Raw genomic sequence first — 22,188 nt, forward strand, 5'->3', positions numbered from 1 at the left:
CTGTGGGGTGGAATCTGGCCACTGAACGGAGCTCAGAGTTTATTGGCCAGATGCCCTTCCTGTCACCAATGTGGAGTCATATTCAACAGATACATCATGTCCAGAGAGAGAAATATCTGCCTCCACCTAGAACTGTGATGGCGAACCTATGATACGCGTGCCGGAAGTGGCACGGAGAGCCATCTCTGGCGGCACACAAGCCGTCGCCTCAGCTCCGTTCCACTATGCATGCGCCTCCCGCCAGCTAACTGATTTTCGGGCATCTGCTGCGCATGCGCCTGGGGTGGGGCTCCTGTGGGAGATGCGTGTGCATGTGCGGAGGGAGCGGGGTTGGGTCCCCCACGCATGCCTTGAATTCTGGGTGCAGGCACGCATGCTCACGCACGCGTGCCCTTACGGCACGCGACGACGAAAAGGTTAGCCATCACTCACCTAGAATCCAACTCCCTGTCAGGACTTCCACAAATCCCCCTCATTCAAAAGTCTCAAGCCGCATCTCAGAAAAAGTAAATTGTTTTATTAAAAATGCCCATGTTGGCGCATGGCTGGGTGCAGCCGGTACTAAATCCCATCATACATTTCCCCCTTGACCCTGGTCTTTACCCCAACCCCTGGAAGTGACTTCTCCAATAGGACACATCCATTTCCAAGGGTCGTCCATCCTGCTCCACAATACCCTCCTTGTGCTCCGACAACTTTGGGCTGCTGAGTTGATATCTAGGCCTTTCAAGAATGCGTTCTTTTCTGGTGGCTAAAAAGACCAAAGGAGTATCTTTTTAGTTGACACTCACAGCTTCCGGATAGTCAGGCGAGAGCCCCGCCTCTAGGCCACCGCATCACTCCGAGGAGCACCTGCATAGCCCATTTAAAAAGTTAACTCCTGGGCAGAGCCTCACTCCTATTAAATGGTCGGGCCGTAAAGGAGAAAGAGGAGGGGAAGAAGAGGAGAGAAGGAAACAACACACCAACCCAGGAGTAAAGAGTGAGGATTTAATAGACGAGTAAGAGCCCAGCGTAGCTTGTCTCTCCGAAGAGCTGATGGGACATCAGTTTTCCCTGATCCTTTCGTGGCATCTTGGGGGGGAAAGAGAGTTGGCTTGATGACGGTTATGGGATGTTTCCAGCCAGGCTGACCTTTCGTCATCCAGCGCTTGACAGGCTCATGTCCACCCCAGGGTCTTCTAACAGTTTAAATAATAAGGAAGAAAATAATGCTCGGCATAATTTGGGCCGATGGCGTGTTCGGATTCAGCCATGCGTGATTCATTAAGCCGTAGACCCTTCTCCCTAGCTGGGGTCTGATCTGCTGAGCACTTGATGATCTCTTCTCTGCATCGTGCTAATGAAAGCAAAACGGGATGAGTTGAAAGTAAAAGACAAACTGCCAAAGCCTAGTTTGGTTTATGGTTAAGATGCTGACCTAAAACCAGGAGAAAGTGAGTTCTAGTCCCGCCTTAGCCATGAAGGCTGACTGGGTGACTTTGGGCCAATCACTAGGAGACAGTGAGTTCTAGTCCCGCCTTAGGCATGAAAGCTGACTGGGCAGCTTTGGGCCTATCACTAGGAGACAATGAGTTCTAGTCCCACCTTAGGCATGAAAGCTGACTGGGTGACTTTGGGCCAATCACTAGGAGACAGTGAGTTCTAGTCCCGCCTTAGGCATGAAAGCTGACTGGGTGACTTTGGGCCAATCAGCAGGAGAAGATGACTTCTAGTCCTGCCTTAGGCATGAAAGCTGACTGGCTGGCTTTGGGCCAATCACTAGGAGACAGTGAGTTCTAGTCCTGCCTTAGGCATGAAAGCTGATTGGGTGGCTTTGGGCCAATCACCAGGAGATGGTGAGTTCTAGTCCTGCCTTAGCCATCAAAGGTGACTGGGTGGCTTTGGACCAATCACTAGGAAACGGTGAGTTCTAGTCCTGCCTTAGGCATGAAGGCCAACTGGGTAACTTTGGGCCAATCACCAGGAGACTGTGAATCCTAGTTCTGCCTTAGGCATGATGGACTAGGATGGAGAAGGCCCTTTCAGGGTAGCTAGTCCTCAACTTAACGACAGTTCGTTTAGTGACCGTTCAAAATTACAAGATCACTGAAAAAAAGCGACTAGGACCGGTTTTCCACACTTAACATGACCGTTGCAGCCTCCCTGTGGTCACATGAATTCAGTCGCTGGGCAACCTTTACGACGGCTGCAGCATCCGAGGGTTATGTGAGCCCCTTTTGCGACCTGCAAAGTCAGTGGGGAAGACAGATTCACTTAACAACCATGCTGTTAACTGAACAACAGCGGTGATTTGTTTAACAACTGAGGCAAGGCAGGTCGTAAACTGAAGGTAAAATGGAGCTAAATTCACTGAACGAATGTCTCACTTTGCAACAGAAATCTGGGGCTGAACTCAAGGGTGAAAAATGGTCAGAAGTGACTTTTTTCAGTGCCTCCGTAACTTTGAACCGCCACTAAACGAACGATTATAAGTTGAGGACTCCCTTGCTTGGTTGTTCAGCGGTTCTTGGATCTCTTTCGGTCACTTGCCGTATATCCTTCAAACCAAAGTAAACAGCAAGAGGTTTTCAAATGGTTCTCTCCTCTGAGTAATTTCTTTTGACAAGTTACCGCCAGAGCATAAAATATTTATAGGTTTTGCTATGGTACATTAATTACAATAATTGGGTTTTAAAAAGGCATAGGGAGAGGTAATTGAGGAAGAGGCTTTGATAAGGATATGGAAGTAAGTATCTCATAATGAAAACATGATAATTGGTCAGCTCATGTACCTTGAGACTTCAAGGTTTGCTTTTATGCATATAGCCAAGGCGGACTCAAGCCTTCCCTCCTTCCGAGGTGGGTAAAATGAGGACCCCGATTATTGGGGGCAGGAGACTGACTCTGTATAAACTGCTTACAGAGGGTTGGAAAGCACTGTGAAGCGGTATATAAGTCTAAGAGCTATTTCTATTGCTATCTTATGTATTGTTTATCTGCGGTGGCACAGTGGTGCGACTGCGCTATTGCAGAGCTAGCTCTGCCGACTGCCTGCAGTTCGATCCTGACCGACTCAAGGTTTTACTCGGCCTTCCAAGGTTGGTAAAATTAGGATTCCGATTCTTGGGGGCAAGAGGCTGACTCTAAACCGCTTAAAGAGGACTGGAAAGCACTGTGAAACGGTGTATAAGTTTAAGGGCTATTGCTAAGTGGGAAGGGAGGGAGGAAGGAAGGAAGGAAGGAAGGAAGGAAGGAAGGAAGGAAGGACGGACCAAGGTAGCACAGTGGTTAGAATGCAGTATTGCAGGCAAACTGCCCACTGCCAGCAATTTGATCCTGGTTGGCTCCAGGTTGACTCAGCCTTTCATCCTTCCAAGGTCAGTAAAATGAGGACCTAGATTGTTGGGATCGAGAGGCTGACTCTGTAAACCGCTTAGAGAGGGCTGTAAAGCACTGTGAAGTAGTGTATAAGTCTAAGGGCTATTGCTAAGTGTGAGGAAGGAAGTTTCTCCTTATTTCCAGGTTAAATCTCTCCTTGTTCAGTTTCCATCCCTTGTTCCTTGTCTGGCCTTCAGGTTCTTTGGAAAATCTGCACCTCTGTAACTGTCTGGCTTGGTTCTGCAACCCAATAAGGCAGACACAGACTTCAGAGAATAATTAGGACTGCAGAAAAAACAATCACTATCAGCCTGCCTCCCATTGAGGGCCTGTATACTGCACAGTCAGAAAGAGGGCTGTGAAAATATTTACAGACCCCTCACATCCCAGACATAAACGGTTTCAACTCCTTCCTTCAAAACAACACTATAGGGCACTGCACACCAGAACAATTAGACACAAGGACAATTCTCCCCGAATGCTGGTAAACTCTGCTAAACAACTAATTCCCTCAACACTGTATAACTATTTACAAAGTCTGCACTACTATTACTATTAATCTTCTCATCACTCCTTATCACCCATCCCCTCCCACTTGTGACTGTATGACTGTAACCTTGTTGCTTGTATCCTTACGATTTATATGGACTGTTTCCTAGTATGATTAGATTGCTTATTATATACCCTACGACTATCATTAAGTGTTGTACCGATGATTCTTGACTAATGTCTCTTTTCTTTTATGTACACTGAGAGCATTTGCACCAAGACAAATTCCTTGTGTGTCCAATCACACTTGGCCAATAAAAGATTTCTATTCTATTCTATTCTATTCTATTCTATTCTATTCTATTCTATTCTATTCTATTCTATTCTTATTGTACGCTATGACTATTATTAAGTGTTGCACCTGATGATTCTTGACTCTTGACGAATGTCTCTTTTCTTTTATGTCCACTGAGAGCATTCGCACCAAGACAAATTCCTTGTGTGTCCAATCACACTTGGCCAATAAATAATTCTATTCTATTCTATAAAAATCAGGTTGGCCATGTGACGGCCCCATTTGCGACTGTTATGACTCACAAACGCAGTGGTTGTAACTTGAAGACTACATCTATATTACAGCGATAACTTGAGGACTACCTAATCTAATAAAACATGTCCCAATTGTATAACTAAAACATGCACGCTAAAAGGAAATTCCTCATCTCTCCTAAGTCTCTAAGAAATGCCTTATTTTATTTATTTAGAAGAAGGAGTAAAACGCTTCTGAAAAGGCAGATTGCGAGACAGTGGGAACCTGCCCTTTTTACATCCTGCAAGACATTTGTAATTATTATGTGTAACAATGCATAATAATCCACTGTAACATTATATTATGTATAATTTAACCTATTGTGTATGGAAGACATGATGGATGTTAGAAACTAATATGTGGCTGCAAACGAATGAATCTTAATGCCAGCAACGAAGTCCTTTGGTTCTCTAAAATCTATAAGGATAAAAAGAAATGAATAGAGTTTTCAGAAGCCGTGGCCGAAAAAAGGAGCTTGAGTTAGTAAGGTTTTCAGAGGTATGTAATTTATTACATATTTGGCATAATGTGGTATTTATAGGTCTGACTTTGTTCACTGATACTGTACTTGTTTCAGTGATAAATACTGATACATGCAACATTAATTAATTTACTGGTTGCTTTTAACACTGAGTTAGATTTATGGCTCTCGAAATGCAGGGCATTGCAGAATACATATTATTAACTGCCCAGAGTTGTTGGGAGTTGGGCAGCATACAGATTTAGTATGGCTAAATATCATGCTACTCTGCTTTTTATCTCGAGGGAAAGAGGTACAGGAGAAAAATGTCATACGGTTCACAAAAGTTAATCTCTCGGGGAAAAGATTAATCTCTCTCAGAGAGCCAGTTTGGTCTAGTGTTAAGGCACCAGGCTAGAAGCCAGGAGATGATGAGTTCTAGTCCTGCCTTAGGTATGAAAGCCGACTGGCTGAATTGGGACCAATCGCCAGGAGATAGTGAGTTCTAGGCCTGTCTTAGGCATGAAAGCCAGGGCCGATTGCCAGGAGATTATGAGTTCTAGTATTGCCTTAGGCATGAAAGCCAACTGGGTGAATTGGGACCAATCGCCAGGAGATAGTGAGTTCTAGGCCTGTCTTAGGCATGAAAGCCATGGCCGATTGCCAGGAGATTATGAGTTCTAGTACTGCCTTAGGCATGAAAGCCAACTGGGTGACTTGGGGCCAATCGCCAGGAGATAGTGAGTTCTAGGCCTGTCCTAGGCATGAAAGCCATGGCCGATTGCCAGGAGATTATGAGTTCTAGTACTGCCTTAGGCATGAAAGCCAACTGGGTGACTTGGGGCCAATCGCCAGGAGATAGTGAGTTCTAGGCCTGTCTTAGGCATGAAAGCCGACTGGGTGAATGGGGACCAATCGCCAGGAGATAGTGAGTTCTAGGCCTGTCCTAGGCATGAAAGCCATGGCCGATTGCCAGGAGATTATGAGTTCTAGTACTGCCTTAGGCATGAAAGCCAACTGGGTGACTTGGGGCCAATCGCCAGGAGATGGTGAGTTCTAGTCCTGCCTTAGGCATGAAAGCCGACTGGGTGAATGGGGACCAATTGCCAGGCGATAGTGAGTTCTAGGCCTGTCCTAGGCATGAAAGCCATGGCCGATTGCCAGGAGATTATGAGTTCTAGTACTGCCTTAGGCATGAAAGCCAACTGGGTGACTTGGGACCAATCGCCAGGAGATAGTGAGTTCTAGGCCTGTCTTAGGCATGAAAGCCATGGCCGATTGCCAGGAGATTATGAGTTCTAGTCCTGCCTTAGGCATGAAAGTCAACTGGGTGACTTGGGACCAATCGCCAGGAGATAGTGAGTTCTAGGCCTGTCTTAGGCATGAAAGCCAGGGCCGATTGCCAGGAGATTATGAGTTCTAGTACTGCCTTAGGCATGAAAGCCAACTGGGTGACTTGGGACCAATCGCCAGGAGATAGTGAGTTCTAGGCCTGTCTTAGGCATGAAAGCCAGGGCCGATTGCCAGGAGATTATGAGTTCTAGTATTGCCTTAGGCATGAAAGCCGACTGGGTGACTTGGGGCCAGGAGATAGTGAGTTCTAGGCCTGTTTTAGGCATGAAAGCCAGGGCCGATTGCCAGGAGATTATGAGTTCTAGTACTGCCTTAGGCATGAAAGCCAACTGGGTGACTTGGGACCAATCGCCAGGAGATAGTGAGTTGTAGTCCTGCCTTAAGCATGAGAGACAGCTGGATGCCAGGACTTATGAGACCAGTCATTTTACGGGCTTCTTGGTTATGGGTACATTCACCAATTCCACCAACTTCTGACTTGGAACTGGGATTGTATGAAGGATCCTAACAAGTTTATCTTACCCCTCCAATTTATAACAGCCCCCCACTTTGCTGCAAAAAGAAATTAAAACTGTTCTATTCCAACATGCTTTCAATCACAGGTGTCTTACAATGGGTCCCTATCTTGGTTTTGCTTTTACGAGGATTGTTTCGGTTTTGATATGGATTTAGTTCTTCATTACTGTGGTTTTTGGTGCTCTTTCAAGAGGCAAGTGGCCTTTCTTGGTTTTTTATTTTCCTTGAAGACCTTTCGCTTCTCATCCAAGAAGCTCGTTCAGTTCTCGACTGAATGGTGGAGGATGCAAGGATTTATATTCCTTTCAGACAAAGCTGGTCATTTGCATCCTATCAGAGGGCCGTTGAGGCCACCTGGAGGTTTACCTGAGTCCTCAGGGTCTCCTGAGTGGCGCAAATGGGTGTGGAACGAAACGCCTCTGTTGTGGGCTGTCTAGACTTCTCTGGGATCAGAAGAGACAGACAGACAGATAGATAGAAAACAGATATATAAATAGGAGCAAGATAGAAACACGATGGATGGATGGATGGATAGATGGATGGACTGATAGATGGATAAATTAGATGGACAAAGAGGTGAGACGTAGAAAGATAGATTTGAAAAACCTGCAGTTAAGTCATCCAAAGCTGCTCCCATTTCAACATTATTTCTAGGTTGCTCCTGGAGCTTCTGGAAGTCCTCTTTGACAAATTCAACGCCGTGGCCACAGCTCACGCCATCGTGCTGGGTCATCTCCAGCAGACCGTGTCTCCTCCTTCCAGCCAGTACGAGGGCGAAATCAAGCTGTACGACATGGCAGATGTGTGGGTGAAGATTCAAGACGTCTTGCAGGTAAGGAATCCCCACCAATATATACCCTTCATTAGAATGCTGGCTTTTGAGGGGCGCGGGTGGCCTTAGAGGTGGAGCTCTCCTCTTACGATCCGGAGGCTGTGGGTTCGATCCTAAGGCAGGGGCTGATACTTCTTTCTCCGAAAAAAAGACCCGCTGAATATAAGTCCGTACTGGTGACAGGAAGGGCATCTGGCCAGGAAACACTTAGCTGCGTTCAGTAGACCAGACTCCACTCTGCAAGGGATTATGGGGTCATTGAAAGGTGGGCATAATGATTAGGGGCCCATTTTTCCCAAGCAAGGTTTGAAAGATGGCGCCACCACCTGGTTTCCCTCTCTGTCATTACAAGTCAAAATCAAATGAATGCAATCATTCAATCATTCTCTCAAACCTCTCCCCTCCCTACTCTCTCTTCCCTCTCTTTAAAAGACCTCTCCCTCCGGATTTCCCCTCTCTTTCTCCTTCTCTTCCCTCTCCCTGGATTCTCTCTTGAAGGTGGTGATAATGATTAGGTCTCCATCTTTTTTTTCAAGCTCTCTCTTCTCTCTCCCTCTCTCTCTCTTTCTCTCTCTTTCTCCTCTCTCTCTCTCTCCCTCTCTCCTCCCTCCCTTTCTCCTCTCTTTCTCTCTCTCCCCTCTCTCTCTCTTTCCCTCTCTCTCCTCTCTCTCCCTCCTCCCTCTCCCTCTTTCCCTCCTCCTCTCTCTTTCCCTTCTCTTTCTCTCTTCTCCCCTCTCTCTCTCTTTCCCTCTCTCTCTCTCTCTCTCTCTCTCTCTCTCTTTCCCTCTCCTCTCTCTCTCTTTCTCTTCTCCCTCCCTCTCTCTCTCTCCTCCCTCCCTCTCTCTTTCCCTCTCTTTCTTTCCTCTCCTCCCTCCCTCTCTCTCTTTCTTTCCTCTCTCTTTCTCCCTCTCTCTCTCTTTCTTCCCTCTCTCTTTGTCTCTTCTCCCTCTCTCTCTCTCTCTCTCTCTCTCTCTCTCTGTAAGTTGTTAGCAAAGGCACCAGTTTGAGCAAGAGGCTTTGATTAAATTTTCGAAGAGGTACCTGTACGCCACGGAGGCACTACGAGAAACAGCGCCTGGGAGAAAATCCCAGGGAGATTTTTCCCTTCTCTCTACATGCTGGGAAAACATTGCAATTACATTGTGAACGTTTCCGCCCTCGCTTTATAGCGTTGTCATCTTCTGGGTGAGGAGAACAGGGCTTAAAACGCAGGTCCTGGTAAGATGGGTTTTGGGTGCATTACCGTTGAGATTTTAGAGGAAGCCCTAACGGAAGGAAGTCTTGATGCTCTAGTATAAAATGGACCAGATATTCAGTTAATGGAAGAGGATAGCTGGCATAGTAAAACAAGACCATCGTCCTTCATTGTACCACTCCATCCTTACATTATTGTATTATATCCCAAGAAGAGCACGTTGGAAGAAAATATCCTTCTGGGTTCAGTTCCAAGTGGGGAAAAAGACACTGGAAACGTGGAAGCCGCTTGGAAAGACGGTTTATTGATGAACAGGATGGGTTCCTGGGCAGATAAGGAAAGTGATGCTGAGAGACCCCGGGTTTTATACCCTCTCTGGGCTTTGAACTTCCTGGGTCACAGGAAGAGTATCCTGATTGGTCGCTGTCAGAGGTCACAGCTAGCTTTGTAGGTTGTCTGTGCGCTAAGTTTGGTTGAAACTCGGTGGGCGGTGCAATGAAGAGCAATTCGATGGCTTTGCCTGAAAGAGGTAGGTCTTTGTTATGTAGCCCAGGCCTTAATGGCCCATTAACAAAGGGGTAGGTGGGTGAGTTTCTGCCTCTCTGAGTTTCTACTTCTCTTTTAGGGAGAACATTCTGCTTTTTTAGTATATCCTAAAAATATTTCATTTTTCAAGGAGAGCGGTGGGTTTCAACTTCCAACAAGCACATGTAACATCTTGGCTCCGTGAAATGCGTTGGATGCCAGTTTGCTGCCGTGTCCAATTCAAGGTGTTGGTTGTGACCGCTAAAACTCTTACGTGGCACGGGGCCAGGCGACCCATGGACTCGTTTTTGTCCCATCACCTCAGCCAGACGGATTTTAAGTAGTTTTAACAGCATTAATCCTCCTTGCCTCCTTGCAAAATAAATACATTTTGATCTGTTGCTTTTACTATTTTAACATTTGTTTGTATGCCACCCCAGGTCCCTCTCTTGAGGGAGATGGGCAGTTCAAAAATGTGAGGAACGCATGCAAGAAAGGTGCCGGCTGCGATTGTTACCGAGCTCCTCATTTCTCCATTTTCAGTGTCAAGTCAGCGTTGTTTATGCCTTTAGTCTGACACATTTTCCATAGAGGTTGTTAGATGCATCCCGAATGTTTTGATCCAGCCGGAGTGTCGATACAGTATTTCAGATAAAAATGGGATTGCGGAATTAAAAGCAGAACAAGATTTGTCCCAAACAATTGTCCCAAGCTTGGGACAATTTTTTTGCGTAGCACAACGGGGAGCAATGTGACAAGCATTCCATGCAAATCAGTTAGAAATATTTGCTTCTCAGTGCGGGGGGATTATAGGTGAGATTCAAATCTGAAGCAAAAAAAAAAAACACAATACAATAAAATAAACCCTGGGAGGGATTTTGTCCTGGATTCGTTGCAATTTAAATTTTATTTTGGGAGGGAGAAGAGAGAGAAGTTCTCCCCCCACCAAAAAAATATGCAAATGCTAACGAGCCAGCAGTGAAAATGAAGTAATATTCAATGCTGAAGCTTTGGTTTCAGTCCGAGATGTGGTTTGAGGCGTGCAGAAAATCAATTCTTAATAAGATAACGGATTGATAATTGCTTAATTAGATAGCCCAATTCACATGGGAATGTTGAGAAATAAGAATTCTCTTACCTTCACCTAAAATCCATGATTAAATGCATAAGATGCAGCTGCTCTCCGGGTGCGCAGAGGGATCCTGGCTGGCCCTTTCTAAAGTTCGTGCTCTGAAACATGAAGGCTTTTGCTCACGAATAGAGGCAAATCATCCGTGTCCCAGGAGGAAAACGTTACAGGATCCAATCTGGGTCGGTCACCGGGATCAGAGTTTTTGTCTTATGCGCTTTCACACTCTCTTCTAGAAAGAGTGCAGAGAAGAGCAACTGAAGGGATTAGGGGACTGGAGGCTAAAAGAGGCGAAGAAAAGTTGCAGGAACTGGGCCTGGCTAGTTTGATGAAAAGAAGGACCAGGGGAGACACGATAGTAGCCTTCCAATATCTCAGGGGCTGAGAGGAGTCAAGCTATTCTCCAAAGCACCCGAGGGCAGGACGAGAAACGATGGATGGAAACTAATCCAGGAGAGAAGCAACCTAGAACTCAGGATAAATTTCCTGACAGTGAGAAGAATTAACCAGTGGAACAACTTGCCTCCAGAAGTTGTGGACGCTCCAACACTGGAAGGTTTTAAGAACAGATTGGACAACCTTTTGTCTGAAATGATATAGGCTTTCCCACCTGAGCAGGGGGTTGGACTAGAAGACCTCCAAGATCCCTTCCAATTCTATTCTATTCTATTCTATTCTATTCTATTCTATTCTATTCTATTCTATTGTTGAGCTATAAGCCATAATCATCACAATTTTGCCAAATCACGGCTTGAACTATCTTGCTTTGCATGTAATGAGTCTGTCTCATATATTAGGTTCACCTTTTAAGTTGCATTCCTGAAATAAATGAACTTTTGCACGATATTCTAATTTTTCGAGTTTCATCTGTATGTGGTGCCTGGTTGCATGTGGCTTTTTATTTGTTGATTGGGGTGTTGATGGCCAGCTATTAAGTCGTTGGCTGTTGTTTCTTTGTGCTGCCAAGTCTTTGGCTCCTAAATACCTGATAAGCTGAGGTTAAATCACTCCTGTTGACTGACAAGGGGCTTGTTTCCCAGCCTTCAATAATTTGCTTGGGTATTTTTGTGCCTGCTCAGCCAACAATCTTAGTCGCTGCAAAATTGAATGTATGTCCTTCTTCATTGCTCTGTGAGGTTATCAATGAGTTCGGGTCTCTTCATCTGACCACTTGGTTGTGTTCTTGCAATCTGGTTTACTACCAGCTTAATCAGGCTTCCTTCCTTCCTTCCTTCCTTCCTTCCTTCCTTCCTTCCTTCCTTCCTTCTTTCCCTCCGTCCTTCCCTCTTTCTTTTTTCTTTCTTCCTTTCTTTTTTCTTCCTTCCTTCCCTCCCTCTCTCCCTCCTCCCCTTTTCTTTCTTTTTTCCTCTCTTTCTCCTTCCTTCCTTCCTCCCTCTTTCTTTTTTCTTTCTCTCTCTTCTCTTTCTCCTTCCTTCCTTCCTTCCTTCCTTCCTTCCTTCCTTCCTTCCTTCCTTCCTTCCCTCCATCCATCCTTCCCTCCCTCTTTCTTTTTTCATTCTGTCTTTCTCCTTCCTTCCTCCCGTCCTCCTCTTTCCTCTTCCTTCCTTCTTCCTTCCTTCCTTCCTTCCTTCCTTCCTTCCTTCCTTCCTTCCTTCCTTCCTTCCTCCTCCCCTTTTCTTTTTTTCCCTCTCTTTCTCCTTCCTTCCTCCCTCCCTCCCTTTTTCTTTTTTTTTTCTCTCTTTCCTTTCTCTCTCTTTCCCTTTCTCTTTTCCTTCCTTCCTTCCTTCCTTCCTTCCTTCCTTCCTTCCTTCCGCATATGTCCCAATTGGAACAGAAGTGCAATATGGATAATTGGCAGGTTGGACACTAAGTGGTATGTGGAGATATTGAGGAAAGAAACTGAGTGGGTTTAGCCTTAAGAAAAGACACTTGAGAGAGGATATAGGAGCACGCTGTAACTCCCTCTAAAGGTACCCTATAATTGTAAGCTGTTCCCTTTTGTTCGAGAAAAGAAGACGCACAACAATGGAGGTCCATTATAGGAAGGGAAATCAGGCTTCGGGGGTTTAATAGTCCTCCTGGTTTGATGATTCTGTGTTATATGCTATTAAAGATAAGATTGCCCGCTGCATTTTGTTTCAAGCTGAAAGCAAGCAAACATCTATTTGCAGGGAAGCAGAAAAAAAAAACATTCCACAGTAAGTTAAATAAAAGAGCTCTCTTTTGTACAAACATTGTCCTTCCTGGCATGCGGAGCAAGACACGGGACTGGGAGCTGACGATGATTGATTGACACAATTTGACAGAAGTTTGAATTTGGAGGCGGTGTAGACCTTCATGGATCACGGAGCCTGCTTTTCACAACTACGGGGAGGAAGGCCCTCTAGGAAATTCTAGTAATTTGTAGGGATTGTTATAATCCTCCCCCTATACTCAGGGAAGAAGATCACAATGGAGAAAGCCGATCTGAACCATGGAGCAGTGTAGAAGATGACTCGGTTTGTGAACCGCAAATTTAATAAATTAAGGCTTTCTGTTTGGAAGGGGACTTGACAGTAATTCATTTCTTGCTTGCTCAAAGTTAGGATACGCGGCGAAGAAAACGTCTGAACTTTTTGCCATCCTTTGCTCCGATAACCCTGAGGGAAAATCGGCTTATTTTAATTGGGAAGGACATCATAAACGTATTGTTGAGCCCACTAAATTCTCCCTTTGAACCCGCATCCCCGGTTCTAATAACAATATCAAGATTGGAGATGAAAACTCTGCAACTGTCGACGCGTCCTGATACTTTTCGGCTTCCAAACGAATAACCTGAAGACTTTTGAAAGAGCGTACCAGAAAAACACAGTTCTGACAGGTGGGGTTGGCTCAGTGTGTGTCTGAATCTTTTCCAAACATTGACGCGTTGCTTCGGTTGTGAGCAGATGGGACTTGTGGGCAGAAAACGGGTGAAGCAGCAACTGTCAAGATTAGTGTAATCACGCCTACGTGGTGTGTGCTTTACCTCACAGACACGTTCTTCAGCTCGAGGTTCGTATGTTGCAAAAGAAAAAGCTCCTATCCTGTTAACCCTGCTTATTTTTGTTAAGCGTTTATTTGATTTTTTTTTTTAAAAAAAGATGGGTATCACAATATCTTTAAAAGATACTAAACGATGAGAGTTCTTCTTAAGAAAGTAGCTGGTGCGAGAAAAAAAGGAGAGAGGAGAAAACTGAACTGTGGACGGTCAGACTTCATAGTTTTCTTCGAGTCCCCCTTCTTTTTTTAAAAAAAAAAACAACTTTGAGTTTTTTATGTGCACAATTATATTTACCCCCTTCTAGTTTGAACAGAAAGTTGATGGGAGAGTTATGGTTATTAGAGCTAAATTCAGCTGCTATCAAAGCTCTCGTCTTCGCCTCTCAAATTTCAGGGTCAAACCTGGTCCACTGTGAAGCAGAGGGCTTCAAGATTGAAGATGACCAGCCTCCAAAAAGCAAGGAAGATACTTTGGGATTCTTTCAAGCAGATTTCTTTATGGTTTCTCACCTAAAAACAGAATCGTGCCAAACTAAAGCATGCTAACACCACCGTAAAGCGTATAGTATGGGAACTATTGAGGAAGAACCGTCTTCGCCCTCTTTCTCACACACAAACTATTAACCTCTGGAATGCAGCCCCTGCTGGGAATCCAAGCTGGAAGGAAGGAAAGGAAGGAAGGAAGGAAAGAAAGGAAGGAAGGAGGGAAGAAAGGAAAGAAGGAAGGAAAGAGAAAGAAATGAGAGAAAAAAGAGAGAGGGAAGAGAAAAAGAGGAAGGGGAAGGAAGGGAGGGAGGAAGGAGAAAGATGAGGAAGGAAGAAGGAAAAAAAGGGAAGGAAGGAAGAAATGAGAAAGAAAAGAGGGAGGGAAGAGAAAAAGAAAGGCGAAGGGAGAAAGGAGAAAGAGATGAGGAAGGAAGGAAGGAAAAAGAAAGGGAAGGAAGGAGAAAGAAATGAGAAAAAAGGGAGGAAGGAGAAAAAGGGTGGCAAAGGGTGGAAAATATCAAGCTGTGCAGAAATGGATAAACTAACTAGTACTAAATAATAAAGAACTATTGGAGTACTATATGGATTGGAACTGTTGGTATGAGTGGATAGACCGAAGATAGACCATATAATAATAATAATAATAATAATAATAATAATAATAATAATAATAATAATAATAAGTAAATGAGGAGTGGCAATAGTAGTAATTAGATATTCGCACTAAAGATTAATCGCAAATCTGCCACAAAATGATGAGATAAATAAGAAACCACAAACTGCTGATGATGTAATCATTTTTAATCGTTTAACCTTTTTTCTTTGTTGTTTTTCTTTCCTTTCGCAATCTGTATGTTGTTCGTATATTTTAACTGTCAAATTTAATAAAGTTTATTTTAAAAAAAGAAAGGGAAGGAAAGAAGAAATGAGAAAGAAAAGAGGGAGGGAAGAGAAAAAGAGGCGAAGAAAGGAAGGGAGGAAGGAGAAAGTGATGAGGAAGGAAGGAGGAAAAAGGGAAGGAAGGAAGGAAGAAAGGAGAAAGAAAGAAATGAGGAAAAAGGGAGGAAGGAGCAAAAGGGAGGCAAAGGAAGAAACGAAGGGAGGAAGGAGAAAGATGATGAAGGAAGGAGGAAGGGAGGGAGGAAAAAGAAAGGGAAGGAAGGAAGGAGAAAGAAATGAGAAAAAAGGGAGGAAGGAGAAAAAGAGAGGCAAAGGAAGAAACGAAGGGAGGAAGGAGAAAGAGATGAGGAAGGAAGGGAGGAAAAAGAAAGGGAAGGAAGGGAGGGAGGGAGGAAGAAGGAAGGAAGGAGAAAAAGGGAGGCAAAGGAAGAAACGAAGGGAGGAAGGAGAAAGAGAAGGAAGGAAGGAGAAAGAAATGAGAGAAAAAAGGAGGGAGGGAGGAGAAAAAGATGAGGGGGAAAGGAGGGAAAGAGGGGGCAGTCTTACCTCTGCAAGATGAGGGAGCCACCACGGAGAAGGCCCTGCTTTCTTCTTTATCCCACCCGACTGACTTCCTTAAGAGAGGGGACCTCTAAAATCCTCCGCCTCCCAGCCCTGGTGGGTCAGGTCGATATAACTGGGGGGGAAAAAAAAACCTCTTTTTCCAACAACCTGGTGCCAAACCATGTAAGGCTTCAAAGGTGACAACCGGCACCTTGCCTTGGACCCGGAAGCAAACCAGCAGCCAGTGCAGTTCCCTCAATTTGCGCAACACTTGTGCAAATCTGGGCTCGCACAGAAACCACATGAGCCACACTGCACGTTGAACCGGCTGAAGCTTCCGGATCCATTTCAAGAGCAACCTAGAACACACGTAGGGAAGATGGCGAGCGCTGCGCACAGCGTGCATTAGGATAGAAACCCCTATTTTTGAGAGGCATGGCTACGTTCCTTCCGCGAAGGCCGATAAGTGCCGGAATAGTGCTAATTCTTATACAGAACAGCGTGAAGAGGATGTCATTCATATATATATATGGATATATATATATATATATGTGGATCAAAAAATACTAGGAAGTGACTCATGCCGTGCTCTTTCTTCGGTTCACGGAAATCTGCGGCGTGAGAATTTTCTTTGAAAACGAAGCAATCATCTCTTTTTTTTTTTTCCCCCTTTTTGGCTTCGAATCTGCCACATTGCTGCCCTTGAAAAAGGCTGGATGCTTGAGCGCTCATAAACATAGTTCTCCCATTTAATTGAGAAGGATTGCTAGCTGGTCGTGATTGACAGGTCTTGTGGCTGGAGAAAGCAGCTGAAGGCAAACTCGGAGTAAAAGGAGAATCAAATAATATTCCGGAGGCTCCTGGGCTCTTTAATTGGAGGGTTTTGTTTTTCCCTTCAAATTTAGCCCTTGTATGTTTGATTATTTCCCCCTCCTCCCATTTCTCTCTTTCCTCTCTGCTACTACTTCAACAAGCTAACATTGGGGAACTTAATAACTTTTCATTAGATCAGGTCACTTGAAGCCGTAACTTGCAGAAAAGTTACAATGGGACAGGTTAGAGAATGACTTTTAACAGCGTAATAACTTTCCTGCCTCTAATGAGTGCCGGCCCCCTTAAAAGTAAGATTTTTAAAATTCTCATTCCAACTCTACATCCTGAAGTAATTTCATTAATTCTGGGAAATGCAGAATAATTCTTAATTTCGCTCATAGGTATTCCCAAGCTATTTATATAGAGAAGTGTCTTTGGCTGTACGTGGCATTCCTTGAATGAATATGCCACATTCATAATCCCATTTGTGTCCAAAAGGTGCTTTTTTTTCAGGAGGCAATTGGACTTTCTTGGTTTTTTTTTTTTCTGTTGAAGAGGTTTCGCTTCTCGTCCAAGAAGCTTCTTCAGCTCTGACTGAATGGTGGGGAATGGAAGGATTGATATTCCTTGCAGACAGCTGGTCATTTGCATCCTTTTTAGAGGGACGTTGAGGCCATCTGGAGGTTTACCTGTGTCCTCAGGGTCACACCTGAGTGGTGCAAATGGGTGTGGAACCTTCTGACTGGATGGTGGGGAATGGAAGGATTTATACTCCTTGCAGACAGCTGGTCATTTGCATTCTTTTAGAGGCTCATTGAGGCCACCTGGAGGTTTACCTGTGTCCTCAGGGTCACCTGAGTGGTGCAAAAGTGTGTGGAACCTTCTGACTGGATGGTGGGGAATGGAAGGATTGATATTCCTTGCAGACAGTTGGTCATTTGCATCCTTTTAGAGAGTTGTTGAGGCCACTTGGAGGTTTAGAAGAACCTCAATGACCCACTAAAAGGATGCAAATGACCAGCTTTGTCTGCAAGGAATATCAATCCTTCCGTTCCCCCCCATCCAGTCAGAGCTGAAGAAACTTCTTGGGGGAGAAGCGAAACCTCTTCAAAAATTTTTTTTAGCAAAGGAAGACGCTCGATGTTGATATAACCTGGAATTAAGGAGAAACATCTTAACAGTGAGGACAATTAACCAGTGGAACAGCTTGGAAGCAGAAGCAATGCTCCATTACTGGAGGTTTTTAAGAAGACACAGGACAAGCATTTGCCTGGAACGGTTAAAGGTTTCCTGCTTGAGCGGGGGGGTTGGACTAGAAGACCTCCAAGGTCCCTTCCAACCTCTGTTATTCTGCTAATAATAAGTCAGCTCTCGTAGATGCTTGAGTCGGTCCCCTTGCCCGCTGCAGAAGTGGAATTGGATGACCCAAGAGTTGCAGGGATTGGGTAAGTCTAGTTCAATGAAAAGAAGGACTAGGGGTGACATGTTAGCGGTGCTCCAGTACTTGAGGGGCTGCCCCAGAGAAGAGAAAGTCAAGCTATTCTCCAAAGCCCCTGAAGGCAGGACAAGAAGAAAGAACCATCAAGGAGAGAAGCAACCGTTGAGAAATTCCGACAGGGAGAAAATAATCAGGAGAACACTGCAGAAGTTGTGCGCCCCCTGGGGTTAGAAGAGACTGACAGCCATTGTCTGAACGGTAAGTGCGTGGGCAGAAGGCTGACAGAAGACCCTGAGGTCCCTTCCAACTCTTCCCCCCTCCTTCTCTCTCCTTCCCTCCCCTCTCTCCCCCCTCCTTCTGGAGGTTTTAAGAAGAGATTTGTCTAAAATGGTATAGGGCCGTGATGGCACACAGAGCCATTTGTGCCGGCATGCGAGCTGCAGGCAAACTTACCTCACTGCTCATGTGTGCGCCTCACAGCTGATTTTGGGCCAGTTTGAGGCCTTTTTCGGCCTCCCAAAGGCTTGAGGAAGTCTTCTGCAGGCTTCTACAAGCTTTGCAGGCCGAAAACTAGGCCTGTTTCGTCACTTCCGGTATTTTCAGAAAATCGGGAAGTGACGAAACGGGGGCTAGATTTTGGCCTGCAAAGCTTGTAGAAGCCCGCAGAAGCCTTCCTCAAGCCTTTGGGAGGCCGGAAAAAGGCCTCAAACTGGCCCAAAATCAGCTGTGAGGCGCAGCGCAGGTAAGTGGGCAGCGGGGGTGGGTCGGGGGAATTGCGCACACACGTATAGGGAACGTGGGGAGGCGTGCGTTGCGTTCTGGCACGCGAGAACGAGCGTGCAAGGGCACACAATTTTGGGCACAGGAGCCCCCAAAAAGGTTAGCCACCACTGGTATAGGATCTCCTGCTTGAGCAAGGGGGTTGGACTAGAAGACCTCCGAGGCCCCTTCCAACTCTTGTTATTGTTTATTCCGTTAAGAGAAATTGAGGACGAAAGAAATCCATATGAGAAAACAAAAGCTTTCCTGCACATTAGGAGCGCCATATGAATGATTGATAAGAATAGCCACCCCCTGGTTCCTTCCCATTTGGGGAAAATAAAAAAAAGGAGCAATGTTAGATACCAAATGATTAACTTTTTGTGGTCCATTGGTAGAATCTCTCATCAGGAAGGCGTCAGAAATACCATCCACACCTTGAATGCAGAAGTCACATTAATTTTAAGCTCCATTAGCGATGCAACAGGGAAAAGAAAAATGTTCATCAAATGGGAAAAGGACTAAATTAGTAAAGGATTTCTTTTTCTTTTTTTTTTTTTTAATTTCAAGGTTCAGAAGAATAGTACAAATAATGGAGTTTGTCCTTTTTTTTTTTTTTTTTTTGTTTTGTGCGGTGAGGGAAAAGAAAAAGAAAGGAAAAAAAAAAAATCCACTATGGAAACTTGTTCATTTTGTCCTTGTAAATTGAAGCTCATTTATATTATTGTCATGCCTGCAATTCTCATCTGAAATCACAACCGAAGAAACATGTAGCGAGAAGTATTTATTTTTTTGTCCTCTCCCTGAAAAATTTACACTGTCGAAAGAAACAGGCAGGCAAGCTGGGCTTTTCAAAGCCGTCGTGTGATGTGTGTGTGTGTGTGTGTGTGTGTGTTTGACTCAGCCAGTGTTACCCGTGAATGCGGTCCTACTGGCTTGCTTAATAAACCTGGATTCATTCTGTAGTGTTGTGCGTTGTGATTGTCAGGTGACCAAGTGGAAGAGAACAAGTCATTGGTCGGGTAATGAGACAAAGCATTTTAATAGGTGTAGCCCAGGGTTGACATGAGAGGTCCTTGGCCCTTCTCTGGACTTGCTTGTTTTCTTGCAGACGTTTCGTGACCTATCTAGGTAACAGCATCAGTGCATTGATTACCTAGTTGGGTCATGAAACACCTGCAAGAAAACAAGCAAGCTCACATAACACTAAGGATCCATAGTCCATTTCCTCCTCCTCCTCCTCCTCCTCCTCCTCCTCCTCCTCCTCCTCCTCCTCCTCCTCCTCCTCCTCCTCCTCCTCCCTCCCCCTCCTTTCTCTGCAAACCCCACTCCCTTCTAGCACTGGTGACATTACGTAGTTGGGCCCTGAAACGTCTGCACGACCCCACAGACCCCATTTTTACTGATTGGCTTGACTTGTCCGTCTTACGTCGGGTTCTTGAGTTGTGCGGTTAACGTGTAGGCTTTGGCGTTCATCCCAGATTTTGACCTTGTGGAATCTTGAGATTTGTGAAGTGGAAAAGGCAAAGAATAATACAAGTAGTCCTTGACTTAACATTTGTTTAGTGACCCTTTGAAGTGACAACGGCCCTGAAAAAAAGTGACCTGGGACTGTTTTTTTCACACAATGGTTGCAGCTTCTTTGCGGTCACATGATCCAAATCTGGACGCTTGGCAACTGGTTCATATTTATGACGGTTGCGGTGTCCCAGGGCCATGGGATTCCCCCTTCTGACAAGTCAGTGGAGGAGCCAGACTCACTTAACGGCCATGTTACTAACTGAACAACTGCGGTGATGCGCTTAACAAATGTGGCAAGAAAGTGATAAAACGGGGCAATGCTCACTTAACAGCTGTCTTGCTTAGCAACAGAAATTTGAGGGGCTCAATTGTGGTCGTACGCCGAGGACTACTGGCTGAAAATAATTGCAAACAATTACTAGAACCTACCACCGTTTTTCCCTGAAAGTAAGACCCTGTCTTATATTTTTTTGCCACCAAAAAAGGCACCAAGTCTTATTTTCGGGGGAAGTCCTCCACTGACTAACCTCACTTGTGCATGTCGCCTCCGTCCTCCTTTTCGCTGTCCGAGGCCTTCAGGAACTTCTTCTGTGGCTGGCAAGGCTTTCCTGAAAGCCTCTGCAGCCTTCAGGATCGATCCAGAGCTTTGTTCTCAGCTCCAGAGGCCTTCGGGAAAGCCTTGCCGGCTGCAGAAGAAATGGGCCGGCAAGGCAGGTGTCGGAGTGTGCGAGGCCTGGCTACACCTGTCCAAAGGTAAGTAGTAGGGCAGCTCCACCTCACCCTCCTTCCCCACCCTAGCTTAATATTTACCTGTCCGCTCTGGAGTGGGCAGGATTTTAATTAGGGCTTATTTTGGGGGATGGGGCTTCTATTGGGTGCATTTGCAAAAATCAAGCTAGGACTTAACGTTCAGGGTAGGTCGTATTTTCAGGAAAACAGGCTATTTTCTGTTTCTTTAATCTCCTTCCTGACTTACCTGAAACCGCTTCAATCCATATCGTGCTCTGTGCAGGCTATTAGGCAAGGCAGGAAGGGATTATTTGGACCGTAAAGTCCTTCATCAGAAGGGTCTGGGCTGGCTCAGGCTTCATCTATTGGAGATTATATTAAGAAGCGATGAGCCTTTCCCTCCCGGTTTCTCAGAAATGGATCCAGATGGTTTACTGACCATTTCCACATCTGGGCGGATGGCCAGGTGAGTGCGATGGCCGTTAAATTCTGGCCACGTGAGCAACCTAAGCAATTCTCTCTCTGACACACGCACCCCACCACTTCCCCAATAAAAGAAATTTTTTTTTTGGCCTTTTTTCCTACATTCCTCTGGGCCATTTTTCTCAATTGTGGCCATTCTATCTTGGCCTTGCTCGTAATCCAGGTGGCTGATGGTCTCCCACCCACCGAGTTTAAAATTAACCTCTGCGAACTTGCATATCATTTCCTCCAAGAGTGGATTTCATCCTTGAGGTTATGCTTGGCTTCTCTTTATGACCATTGATGCTGAGGAGGGAGGAAAGAGCAGGGATGTTGAATATTTCAAGGTGTTCAATTTAAGCCACCTGGCCTAAAAAGCTGTGATAGATATTTTTCTGCAGATATTTTTCTGCTTCTGCGAGAACCCAGTTAGGATGATATGGACCGCTATCCCAAAGGTGCGTTTTCAAAAGGCACGTGGAAAAAGCCTTTTTTTTTCTTGAAGATTTTTCCCTCCAAGAAGCTCCTTGGATGAGAAGCGAAACCTCTTCAAGGAAAAGCACCTCTGGGTGCCTGTGAATCTCCATAGAATAAGAATAATACTTTATTGTCATTGTATATGTGTGTGTGTGTGTGTGTGTGTGTAGCTGTTAGATTGGTCTGTTCATCTTCTAGGTCTCCATTATGTCTCGGTGTGTTTTTGTGGATCAAGCCGGTGATTTTGCTTTTGTGGAAGCCGTTAGCTGTCAGTACTTTAGTCAGGGTGCATAGTTCAGTCTTTATGTGCGTCTTGTCTGCCAGGCGTCTGGTTCTGGCAATTAGTGTTTTCGCCACGGAGTTTATCTGTGCTGGGTGGTGGTGGGATTGGGCGTTGAGGTACCACTAGCCAGGCAAACACCTGGGCACAAACAGATCCCCCATGATACCTCCAGCTCAAACACACCCCAACCAGGCACCCAGATATAAACCTAGCTTCCTAACAAATGATAGCCGTCCATTTACTTGGAGCCAAGCTGCACTAAAAGCCTCCAATACAGGAACACAGTGTTGCCAGCCAATCAAGACACAAAAAAAGCCACAAAACAGACAGAAGATATTAGAAACACC

The 22,188-nt window shown here is 45.2% G+C and overlaps 1 protein-coding gene across 1 annotated transcript in view; it reads left to right on the forward strand.

The window, feature by feature from the left end:
- EXOC4 (exocyst complex component 4) overlaps positions 1 to 22,188 on the forward strand; it is a 367,177-nt gene that overhangs the window by 79,190 nt on the left and 265,799 nt on the right. Inside the window, exon 7 of the mRNA XM_087935338.1 lies at positions 7,422 to 7,599. Within this exon, the coding sequence (XP_087791464.1) occupies positions 7,422 to 7,599 (178 nt within the window). The remainder of the gene's footprint in view (positions 1 to 7,421; positions 7,600 to 22,188) is intronic.

Source organism: Pseudonaja textilis, chromosome 5 (genome assembly GCF_049901715.1).
Source record: "Pseudonaja textilis isolate UNSWEBS1 chromosome 5, rPseTex1.2, whole genome shotgun sequence".
Taxonomy (NCBI): Eukaryota; Metazoa; Chordata; class Lepidosauria; order Squamata; family Elapidae; genus Pseudonaja; species Pseudonaja textilis.